The sequence below is a fragment of the Platichthys flesus genome, chromosome 2, assembly GCF_949316205.1.
Source record: "Platichthys flesus chromosome 2, fPlaFle2.1, whole genome shotgun sequence".
Taxonomy (NCBI): domain Eukaryota; kingdom Metazoa; phylum Chordata; class Actinopteri; order Pleuronectiformes; family Pleuronectidae; genus Platichthys; species Platichthys flesus.
This window is the reverse complement of record NC_084946.1, coordinates 26,471,195-26,484,082: the sequence shown is the minus strand read 5'-3', so window position 1 is coordinate 26,484,082 and position 12,888 is coordinate 26,471,195. Positions and strand designations below refer to the sequence as shown.

The 12,888-nt window shown below is 42.4% G+C and overlaps 1 protein-coding gene across 2 annotated transcripts in view; it reads right to left on the bottom strand.

Moving 5' to 3' along the window:
* Positions 1–12,395, bottom strand: part of mtss1 (MTSS I-BAR domain containing 1) — a 43,383-nt gene extending 30,988 nt beyond the window's left edge. The window contains exon 1 of one of the 2 annotated variants that reach the window (XM_062409080.1): positions 11,563–12,395. In XM_062409080.1, the coding sequence (XP_062265064.1) occupies positions 11,563–11,634 (72 nt within the window). In that variant the 5' untranslated portion in view covers positions 11,635–12,395. The remainder of the gene's footprint in view (positions 1–11,562) is intronic. The other variant, XM_062409081.1, reaches the window with a different exon arrangement.
* Positions 12,396–12,888: the final 493 nt, after the last annotated feature.

The window sequence follows — 12,888 nt, the reverse complement described above, 5'->3', positions numbered from 1 at the left end:
TCCACAAACCAGTGACTCATAAGTAGCTTTCAGAAAGCAAAATGTCCAGATCCCAGACATTTTCTGCAGTTTCCCTTTCAGGACACTGTCTGCTGCAACTCTCGCTCGTCTTCCCGAGTTGACATCTTTGTTGCCGTCTTGCATGCAGTTGAGTCAGGATATAAAATGCCATGACGTGATTATTTTCTCCCGATAGACGTTAGAAAGAAAACGTGTTTGTGAGGTCACAGTCACCTTTGACCTTTGACCACAGAATACTAATGAATTCCTCCATGTGCGCCAGATGAAATTCCCACCAGTCACTCTTGACTTTACAAAATCGCGACAATCACTGTAACTTTGACTTGAAGCCAAAACTTGCCGTATGTTCATGAGGCTCAGTATCACAATCACAAGAGTGGGACAGACGGATGGACAGACGGACTGATGACCCAAAAACAATACACCCCTGGGGGGGGGAGAGAGATGAACTGAAATGTCAGAATAAAGCAAGTATGTGAGGGAATATACAATTTGACTACATTGCCCCCCTTGTAATATCATTAAAGATCTCTATCAACTTTTGTACACTCTGCATGAGCTGTCAAATTCTGACCCACAAATACATCCATAACATTTTTACTGTCCTTGGCATGAAGGCATTACGCTGTATATTTTCATTAAATGACTATGTTGATGAAACATCTGTTGAAAAGCTATTACAGTCTCGAACAGAAATTAGAATATCTTAACCTGTAGGGGGCAAAATGCTAATCTGTCTTCTCTGTAACAGCAGCTGATTGATTATGTAATCTAAGGCTGCTTCAGGCTCCGGGGTCTGACCTTGGGTGACATCTGCGCCCAACAGCTGCTGGTGCTGCGTTCTGGTAGCTGAATGTAAAATGGTTGGAAACAAACGGTGAATCCAACTTCCTCTAGCTTTATCTTCCTGAACCCAGTCACCCTGTCTGTCCTCTGTCTCTGCTGGTCCCACCAGAGAGAGAGGATAATACCGATTTAACCCTCAACGCCACACCATTAGCCTCTTAGCTAAACAGCGCTAAAGCTGTTAGCTTCCCAGCTTCCCAGCTAGCCAGGCGAGCACACGGCATGGGGCTGACAGGTTTACTAGCTGCAGGGATTTAGCAGTGCATGATGAAATACTGCAGGTGACTGACTGAATGCCTCTGTGAACAACTAACAGTAACCCTGCAATAAATGGAAGAGGAAGGAAATGAAACTGTCTAAAAACCTAATCGATCCCTGCAGAGAGGGAAATAAGTTATGGCTAGAACAAAATTTGTAGTGAAACTAGATCCAAGATGAAGCACATTTAGAACTTGGAAGTAGCTTTACAGCATTGGTACGATAAATTAAGCTTTTGTCATTGAAATCATCACTGAACTGATAGAACTGAGTAAATAAAGCATTTCTGACGGCAGGACACTTGTATAGATATGAGAATATAGCGTTTGGTTTTATTTTCGTAGAGACCGGAGGAGTTTTCAATCTGTATTTCAGTTTAATCTTCAATTCAAACTCTTATGATCAAGTTGATTGGAAAAAAAATAAAATAATAATTGATCGTTGCAGCTCTAATTTGCTGAAATATTTTGTAATCTATTACTCTTAAACCAATGTGGATTTTTGAGTAAAAACAGTATCATACCATTATATTTGCCAAAGTATTAAACAACAATCAGATCCAAATTATATTTGACTGTTTTAACTATAGAGTTTGTTAATTCTGTAAAATAAACGTTTTTATTTGAGTGCATATATGCAAACAAACACTGATATTGATGATTGCAGGTCAGGCTCTATTATCTATGATGTTATAAAAGATCTCAAGGGCTAAAAACCAAGATCACACAATATAAAATGTCTCTGCTGCTTGGATTTCAGCTCTCGCAATGCCGCCCTTGTTCCCTGAACCACTTCTCGCCTGAACCTTAAATTCTGCCAGGATTTGTTGTGACTGCCAGGAATGTCACACTCAGTCGGAGACAAAATATACCAGCCCTGGCTTTCCAGCAGGCCGGGGCTGGGAACACCACAGAGAAGGCTCTCAGGGTCCAGCCTGATATGGAGAGCTTTAAAAGCAGCGGTTGCTAAATCAGGGTCCCAGGCCCCAGAAAAGGTCACTGACGGCGTCCGCGGGGTTCCCAGAGACAGCTGCAAACAAAACAGCTGTCGGCCATCATTGGGCTGGACAGATACACTTACATCTTTACTCTGCTGTGGTTCTAGAGACAGGGGGGGGGGGGGGGGGATCTCTTTAGTCTGAGACAACAATTGGGTGCTTGAGTGGATTCTGATTTTGAAGGAGGCAAAAGACTGACCCTGCCTCAATTATGTCAAAAGTCAAAAATCAAAAGTTCCCACTGGTTAAAATGGTTTCTCCCGTGTCCAGGTGAAAGCCCTTGCAGGTAATCTTTTTCTTTGGAACTTGTGAAGGACACTTGTCTTACACACACACACACAGTACTTTAGTCATAAACTGAACCAGCTTTTGGTGCATGATCACCATACAGCCGACTGGAAAAAACAGTCTGCTCTACTGGCACTGACACAGTAAACCCATTCACACAGCCATGGCTCTCCGTGTATAGAAGATATACAGCTCTGTTATCTTATCTGCCTGGTCAACCAGACAGCATGACCAGGTATACGGTTACTTGAGTCAGTGTGAGTCGTCTATTCCTGCCCTGATAATCCTGACTTGCTCTACTGACCAACAAAAGGACAGAGATGAAGACAGAACATTGTGGAGGGACTGACGAGACAAGAGGACTTTCCTGTTGACCTTCACCGAGTCCAGACTGACTCGACAAAGACCAAAGACAATAGTCAGTCAGAGAGTGAGCTGCCACGGTTGGAGATTGACGTAGAAGGGGAGTAGAGCTGAAAACAACAAATATTGTTCTTCTCGATATATTTGCTTGGTTCATTGATTTAAAGTTTGGTCATTTGATCATATACCTCCACCATGTAACAATTCTTTTAAGTCAAATCAAACCGCACCACACTGAAAACATGCATAGATATCAATTCCCTGAATGTGCCTGATGTTTTTCATCAAGGTCAAACAGTTGATTCTGTTAAAAAGGTCAGAACCATAACTTTGATCCAGCCTCAGAGACACTACACATGCAGTGGCTGTAAGTTAACATGTACACAATGTCTCTAACAACAGTTAACAGTCAGCAAACCCGCATAAGAATGAGCTGCCTTTTTAAGAACACATTTGGAACTTTTGATGTGTGTGAAGTGTGTGTGTGTGTGTGCATGCTCCAGCTTCCTCTGCATGTGCAGCCAGGCGTGCTGCTAAGTAAATGCACTTAATTTACATATTGGTTTGCCGTTGCACTGATAATAGATTATACATGTTTGGTATATTTCAGAGAGGGGTTGCTATTTTTTATTGGTAACACGTTTAAAGCTAATTCCAGGGAACTGGTTTTTGGGTTCAACTTTGGTAAACATGTACATGTCTAGGAAACATGCAAAGATGTCCTTCAGGGATTTATTCTTTATATAAAAGATGCACAATGAGTCTCAAACTCCTCACGTTGTCCTCAAATTATGCTAAAATATCCTGCATGCAAGTGCCACCATCTTCCCCTTTAGCCAGGGTCTGCGCAGGAGGGATCAAAACCTGGAGCTCCGGTCTCAAGGTTAGCAGATGGATTATAGGTTCATATTTTGAGAGAGTTGTATATAAATAATCTACTATTGATTCTTAAAATACAAATATCAGTCTTTGCATGGATGCCTTTCATTTAACATGCATTATTCCTGAATGTGATGTCATTTGATCTGTGAGGACTGCATTATCTGTTGAATTATCTGTGAACAAAACAGTGAATAACTAACTTGATAACTTTGTGGATGGCTGTCTACAGTGGCCACCTACTGACAATGGTCTTGAAAGCTGTGACTTGAATATGTGAACCCGCTGCAGCTCCTGGGCAAAGAGTTGAGATATGAGGTGTGTGTGTGTACAAGCTCCTCGGCAGCCTACCTTCACCTGTGCTACTGTTAAAGATAAGCGTTTAAGTTAAGATAAGCAAAGTATAATCCCCACATAACCTCACCTGCCATTTTCCCTGTGTAGCAGTTAAACACATGATACTAATAAGCCAGGATTACAAAAACTGCTGTTTCCCTTCTTTGCCAGAAACAAAACAAATCTCTTTCACCACGGCCACCAGAGGTTATTTCTAAATCTGTTATTCATGCAACAGAACTAAAGTTGGGTTCAAGTGACAACAGACACTACTGACCGGGACGTCTGTCATCGAGCATGTTACCTTACACTTCTCTCTATATTGTTGTTGGACGGGAACTCTCCTGGTTTGTAGTGCAGTGAATATTTATCACCCTCTTATCATAAATCACAGAGTGGAGAAGTATTTGCTTGAAGAATGTGACGGTGCAAATTCCTCAGAAACCAGTTTGAGAGTGAAACCGGACAATTACACAAGACAGAGGATCATTACAAAACCATATCCAGGTTATGGGCATTTTGGCCATAAAATCATAAAGTTTAGAATAAACCCTCATGGATATAAATATATTGATACCTTGCATCAGCCCCACGAATTGGTCCCATACGTTTTCAGTAAACTTTACTAGAACCGGAGGGAAGTAGTTCATGTGTTGGGGACTATTTTCAGCTGCGGATTAATACACTAATTTGGTGCTTAGGGGGGCTTTCACACGTTGCTTGTTTGGTCCAGACATTCTGACCTTTCAGTTTAGCCTAATCCAAAATAAGGGGTATGAATGGTAACTCAAACCATGGTGTGTACCAGAGGACCAGAAATCAGTCCAACCACAAGAGGTGGTCTCTGCCCGCATTAAACTAAACCCCTGCTCTGGGTTGGGATCTTGCCCATGGACACTTGTAAAATGGGAATGACTGGAATTGAACCGCCGACAGATTAGTGGATGGCCCAGTCCACCTCCTGAGCCACAACCGCCCCCAAAACTGACCGAATACTACTACATATCAAAAACATGAACCAGACAATGATCGGGACTTTAACTACAGCAATAAGAAAGAACTTCACCTGAATTATGGTTTATTATTAAGCATTATTTTTGGTTGGAGGTATGTTTGTTGCCCGGCAGACCTGATTGACTTTCCGAGATGTGCTTCTGACTCTCTGACAGTCGTTGAGTTGAAGTAACTGAGCTGAGGCCACAGAGAGCGAGGGACAGCGAGAGGTTGAGACTGTTCAAACAGCAGGATTATGGGTTTGTTTAACGTTGTGTTTGAGCAACACTGGTTAACGCAAAGAGAGACAGACAAAAACGGAGAGAGTGAGTGAGTGAGTGGAGAGGAGACAGGGAGGGCGAGTCAACAGCAGGTTAATGGTTTGTTCAGTGCAGTCGACTGCTTGGTCCTTTATCTGAGAAGTAATGAGGTTTTCATTCAGTCAGACAAACAAATGGAGGTGAACATGAACTTTCCATTCCTCCTCTCTTTACATAACTCAGTGTTTCAGCTCGGGGTCTGCGTGTAATTCTTTACATACCAAAGCTCGTGATGAAGTTCAGATGAATCGAGGTGGAAAGTCAGCTGGTTACTAACGGACATGAAGTCTGACTGGAACGTTCCTCAGTTACTCTCATATAAATACAATTAAAAATTATCCCACCGATTCATTAAATATTGATTAATTGTTCACTCACTTTTTCAGCAGCCTCTATTAAATCAAGTGCACCAGAGATTAGAGAAGATGATTTTGGGACTCCGCTTTTGAAAGCTGGTGATTAATCAGCGGCTGAAAAGTCGTTATGTTTCCCTTATAGATGATGTGTATTATCATGATTGAAGTTCTTTCCTCGGTTATTTAGAAGTTCTGAAAGTTAACAGGGACACAGAAGCTCCTAAAATACCTTGTAGATAGTCTGCCCTGTACTTCTGGGATGTAACTTGACAACATGGCAGCAAGCAGCTTGTCTGAACCTTCATACAAAACCATGAGAAGCAAGAAACCCCCCCCCAGTCCATAGTCCCACTCATTTAAAGAGCCTGTGTCTGTAGAGCATGTTAAAGAACGCTGGCTTCCAGGAGAGAGGCTGTTCTCCATTGGTGAAGACGTAACACTACGTTGAGTAAACAGACGAACCATAATAATGTTTGTCAGGATAATGAAAATGTACCTGCTGTTCATTGAACTTGCCCGTTACTGGGATTAATCATTGCCTGCTCTGCACTGGAATGTGTTTTCTCTTGTAATTCAACATCTGACTGTGACTCAGAGACTTGAATGTTTTATGAGTCCAGTGAGTCCAGCTGTCATTAAGCAGCATGTCTCCCTGCTCACTCTTTTTCCCTGTGTGTGTCTCGCTTGTCTTTTACTCAGAGGGCCCTCGGTTCCTGTCGGTGCAGGAGACGAGGAAGTAGGTGGCAGCTGATCTCCATGTGACTTGACTATTTCTGTTATTTTGCATCCTATTTGTGTGTCTCTTTGTCATCGCTGTTTCCATTTGATGAAACGCAGACACTACAATGCTACAAAATCTTTCAAAACAAAGCCAACGTGATAAAAATCCCAGTTTTGGGAGGAAATTGCCTGAAATAAAACGACCCAACACCAGTTCCTTTAAGAACCTCAATAAAGAAAAACAACAATGAAAGCATTCACTTGTGATCCAAACACTTAACTCCTAATGAGACGATTCCAAACCTCCATCAATAAAAACCCTCACAATGCCCAGATAGCTGTGGAGATATCTCAGTTATAAAACCACAGCCTCTATGGAAATTCACTCATCCTTGATGCTTCCCCACCTCCTGCTCCCAGTTGACTCATGTCCATCCACCCCTTTCCCAGTCCATGATTCAACACGTCAGAATGGATCGGCCCAGAGGTAAGAGGGCCGATCAAACCTTGTTGAGTAATGCAGCGTTCTTCGACTAAATTTAAAGTATATATATATATATAAAATGTATGAATATATATATATATATATATATATATATATATATATATATATATATATATATATATTCATACATTTTTAAAGATATACACTGTATTTTGTCATAATTATCTTTTATCTTAAGTTTTACAATTTAACCAAACTCTTTTTAAATACATATTTTTATTTATAACAGTATTATACTTGTAAATCAATTTATCGGGGTATGGGTGATGTGTGATGCTGCTGATATATTTGCGGTCATGCTCCAAAAATTGCTGCAAGGGGGTTTCATTGAGTGAGTTACTGGGACGTCACTGTTTTTTATGACAATTAAGTTGTTGAATCAGCCGCTCCCGTCAATCCCTTTAGTCATCGCCCCTTATGATAAGATCATGTCTTAGTTTTATGTGGCACTTAAAACTAAAAGCAACAGGCGACTCTATCAAACAATGTGTGTAGCATAACACGGCCTCTTTGATATTGTGTTAACTTGTGTAATGTGTTGCCTCATTGAGGTGTTACACGTTCTACCAAGTTACGGGTATCGAACACACCCATATTCACCTGAGGCTGGTTATTTCCCCATCAGCACAGACTTCTCTTAAAGCTCCAACACACACATACACACACACACACCTATCAGGAACTATAAAGCATATCAGTGACGTCACATCACATTGTGGTTTGTTGCATGGCGTGTTTCTGTTTGTACCCTAACCCTGTGTGTGTGTGTGTTTGTCTTATTGTGAAAAGCCGGAAAACACGAACACATGCGTATGCACCCCCACCACACACACACAGTTAATCATATAGAAAGGTCTGATTAAAAAACCCAGTAACCCATCCATAACCATCACTTAAAACTGTGTGTGTGTGTGTGTGTGTGTGTGTTGCTGAATGCATACGACACTGAGCACATCTGTAACTCGCTTCTTAAAGCCATTTACTATTCAGCAAAAAAACACACACACAGTTTTGAGTGACATTATCCTTTAAAGTTAACAGCTAATAAGGAAAAGAAATGTAATATTCAAACACTAATCGAATCCTCGTGAAGCTGCAAATTACACTGGGCAGTGCTGGTGGGGGCAGAGAGGGACAACTACCAGGAGGGAGAAGAGGGGGGAGCAGATGGAGAGACACAGAGCAGGCGAGGAAGGAAGGATGAACATGACAAAAAGACAAGAGTGAGGGCATGACAGAGAGTGAAGCTATGTACTGAGCATGTCAGGATGGAGGGATGGATGCGAGCGGGGGGGTGGAAGGTCGATGGCTCATAATGTCAACCCTGATATAGCCGAGACAGATCAATAAGTCGTCTGTCTCTGTCCAGAGGAACTTTAAAAAAGGTCTGATGAAGCTTCTGCAGGACGACAACTTTATAATGAAATGTTTTCCTATTTCTTTAAACGACTGTTGACTCACAACATGACCTATAATCTACATTAAGACTCACTGTGGCCTCACTGCCTGAGGGTTATGATGCCCTGAGGAGAGATTTATCTGAACAGCAACTCCCTGCTTAATTAGACATGAGCGTGTGTGTGTGTGTGTGTGTGTGTGTGTGTGTGTGTGTGTGTGTGTGTGTGTGTGTGTGTGTGTGTGTGTGTGTGTGTGTGTGTGTTATTGATTCAGAGCTTGTGGCATCATATCCTGGTAGTTTACCAACATGGCACAGAACCAATGGGGGCACTCCTGCCATCTGCCACACACACACACACACACCACCCCTCTTCCTTGTTATCTGACATCAGAAGTGACTCGCGTGCTGCTCACTGTTCTCACCACAGGAGGTCTGCATGTTCCATCATGTTCCATCCAGAACGTTCTAACAAAATGAGACCTGCGCCGCCGCCGTCACGTTCTGTCGTCTCACACCGATCGAGCCTGTCGGCTCTCAGGCAGCGTGCGGTCGCAGACATGTGACTCCACCGGCTGCTCCAATCAGGATTGAGATAAGAGTCACGTGTACTTTCCAAAGAGAAGAAATCGAACCATAAACAAGCAGAAGTGCAGCACACGCGTCGTAATCCCTCTAGTTCCTACTGAACCGCCACTTCTCCATAACGCCGTCAGGACACCGCTACCTGCAGCGATGGCCGGTCTCTCAGAGCCAATCAGCTGCCTTCTAAAAACGAAACCCTGCCTAATATAGTCGGACGTCAGGTGTAGACATCGTCCATCTTCTGTTCACGATCCAACTACTTTCTTTTATCACGTGAGTCGAACGTTTCCTCACATAAAACACAAAGCGTGAATATTTCCCGTAGGTGTTTAGAGATCCAGATAACATTCTGGCTGATCTCTATTAACAGCTATCTGCATATGAAAGAAGATAAATTAATAAAAAACGACTTTGTCCCTGCAGGCGAACAAAGAGCTTCTCAAAACGTGATTCGTCAAACTAGAAACAGAAACAAGAAGACTTCCCCAAAATCGTGTCCCTCGCCTACAGATATACATTCACATGCAGAATCTGTTTACAGAGAGTAAAAGAGCAGTGATGGGAAACGGAATTTCACAACACAGCAGGGCGAGGAGTTGTGTGATTCATCTGAAGATCCACACTTACACAATAATCCTGCATGTTGCACGAATCCTGAACTTTGGTTTCATGACACACATGGATGTTAAAAGGGCAATAACCACTCTTTGGAAATATCAATTAAAATCAACAAAAATAGAATGTGTATCTTAAAATAAAAAAACATTTTATCGATTCATAATCTTCCACAGACGGTCGTCCTCATTGATACATTAAAACGTCACATTCCCAGCGAGTGAGCAGGCGTGATGGTGACACACAAAAAAAACACACAACTGTCCAGAAACAGGAAGAACACAAATATCTCCGGGTGGAAAAGAGGAACCATGCAAGTGCCCCACCCCGGTTTCTGGACATCTTTCCTGCTGCATCAGGGGCCGATGCAAATTTAGCAGCTGACTTGGAGATTTGAGCTCTCAACAAAAATCCCCTGCAGAACATAAGCAGCAGACTGAGGAGCTGCCATACCAAACCAGTAGCAGGGTATACATGTGGGATGTGAAGTCTGCTGGGAGGTCGGCTTTGCTCCGGCTGCTTCAGAGCAGAAGTCGGGTTGGAAATAGAGGCCGATAACGACGACCATCTGAGAGCAGTGAAACACCGACAGACAGCAAAGGGCAGCCTGCTTAACAAACATCAAAGAGCCCACAGCTGGTAGAATCCTCCCCCATCCAGCCTCTCACCCGCTCACATGGCCCACTTCCAGCCCTAACCTCTGCTCACTCATTACCCAATCAACATCGGACCCTGCCTCCAACAGGCACTCATTAATAACACACATTTAAAAAAGGCCTTTTTAAAGTACGTTAAGCTCAAGCCAGTTTTCTGAAGTAGACCATTTTTCTGATGTTAGCCGAGGAGTTTAGCCCCCCCCCCCCCCCCCCTTGGATGTTTGTTTGTTTGTCAGCAGGATTACGCAAAAAAGAGATCTGAACAGATTTCCAGGAAACTCCAGAGGAAGGATGCGGGATGGATCCAGGAAGAGCCCATTAAATGTCTTCACTGTATTTAACATAGCGAGAGATAAGACGTCAACGACTGAGATCCATGAATGTGAGAAATGTGGCACAGCTTGATTTCATTTATGGGGATTGAAGGTAGGAGTCTCCTGGGTTCCATTGAAATGTTCTAATCTCTTTATAGTGTTGACTCAACCAGTCTAAAGGGCAGAGAAGTGGTTTATTGGCTTTGTTTTTAAAAATGTGGTCGATTTAATTTCCCAATCCCCAAGATGGTGCACTTTCAAACTAAGTGTTTTTTAAACAGCCATCAGTCCAAAACAAGGAGATGTCACAATTTTAGCAGATTACAACATTTCAGAAAAGCTTGTTTGAATGATTCACATGATTAATCCATTATTTAATGATTGACCAATCAATTACTCAACGAACAGGAAGCGCTGACATGGCTGTTATGTTTGAGGAAGTGAAGCAACGCAGGAGGATCTCCATAGAGGATGAATGGAGCAGCCAACCCGGGCCCCCAGTGTTTAGATCAAAATGTATTCTTTAAATCCAATCAACTGTTTTATATCACTTTTAAAAACACATGATTTTTATAATGACAATATACAGATATTGCATTGCCTTAATTAACTCTCAGTATATAGATATATAAGTGTCAATGTATGATGTGTAATGACGATAAAGATCTTCTAAGTTTCATGCTCAGTGTGTGGTTTATACAAGAGGAAACTAAAAAGATAAAATATGACACAACTATTGTGAAATGGAAAGTTAGAGATGAGATGATATGAAATGAATTACAGGCTTTTATAGATGAAACGAAAAGCAGGTGATATCACTCAGTGTGGAGGTCAGTTGTTATTCGGATGCTTTTACTAGTTTTTATTTACCTTGCTTATATATTTTTACCACTTTTACTTATTAAGTTTAAAGACGAACCCAGTTCCATGTGTTGAATGTGTTTTTTTACAGGAGGAAGCTCCAAGAAGTCACATTATCAATCAGTATGAAAAGGAAAGTTGGAGAAGACGTGGAAGAAAAAGAGATAAATGGTTTTAAATAAATGGTAATGAAATGAAACATGAATAGAAGACATGTTGAAGTGTGTTTTAGTAGAACTGGAGGGTTCCTCACCTTCATGTCCGTCATGATGAGCTGGAAGAGCCCTCCCAAGGCGCTGCATTCCTTCTCTATACCCGCATCCATTTTTCCACAGGCTCGGAAAAATCCTCAACTTCTCCCAAACTTTTTTTTCTTTCCCCTCTTCCTCTCTTTACCTCCTCCTCCTCCTCCCGAAAAAAATAAAAACACGCACAGAGAAAAGGACCCAGGCGGGATTTAGTGAAACACTCGTCCGACAGAATGCGATTAAACCCGGGGAGGACTGCGGCTTAAAACGGCCCGAGCGCAAAGTCCAGCTTTAGAGAGAGAGGTAGAACCCGGGAGGAGAATCCATGTCCGCGGAGCAGGCTCCGGTCAGCCGAGGCTAGCAGCCGGCCAGCGGGACACACGCCCCGAAAAACACCACATCGTGACCCGGTGCGTGGAGCGGCCCGTGCGGGGAGGGTTCGGCCGCCTCGGCGAACGTTAACTCCGGCTGCGGCGGGTTGTTTGGTCCCGGTGGTGGTGGTTGGGAAAAAGGTGGAGGACACGGCTAGCTGCGGGAAGCTAACGTGGCTAGCTCGGTTAGCGTCAACTCCGCTAGCAACCTGTGACTATGTGAGAGAGAGTGTGTGTGTGTTTCCAAACGAAAACACACACGCGCATACACACACAACCCGAGGGTATCGATCAGTGGTCCTCTGACCCGCTTTGCCTCAGCTCTCCTCCGGCTCGGATTCAAACCCGCTGCTGGTGCTTGTTTCCCCCGCAGAGTGTCCCGGCGGTACCGCGGTGTTTTCCAGTGACTTGATCCGACAGGAGGACGCTTCCCTCCGGATACTTCCAACAGGAGTCTCGACCTGGAGCGAGTGAGTGAGGGTTCGATCCCCGCGACAAGTTACACACACTGATCCACTCTACATCCGGTCCACTGGGTTTCAAAATAAAAGCCCTTTAAAGCAACCATATCAAATACTTCTTCTTCTTCTTCTTCTTCTTCTTCTTCTTCTTCTTCTTCTTCTTCTTCTTCTTCTTCTTCTTCTTCTTCTTCTTCTTCTTCTTCTTCTCCTTCTTCTAATTATTGTATTTTTAATTATTTTATATTTTTAGTATTACAAAATTACATTATTATTATTATTATCATCATTAATTTATTATTGAAACATTTCTCCTGACTCCAGACTTTGACTAACTAATTTGTATTTCTTTATATTTAATTTAATCTATCTCTTTTTTATTTCCTTTGACCTTTAAATGTAATTTTAATGTGTTTTGTATTGTATGAAAGGTGATATACAAATAAAGTTTATGATTAACTTTAATGTGTTAGGGGCTGGAACTAATCCAACTATTGTAAAT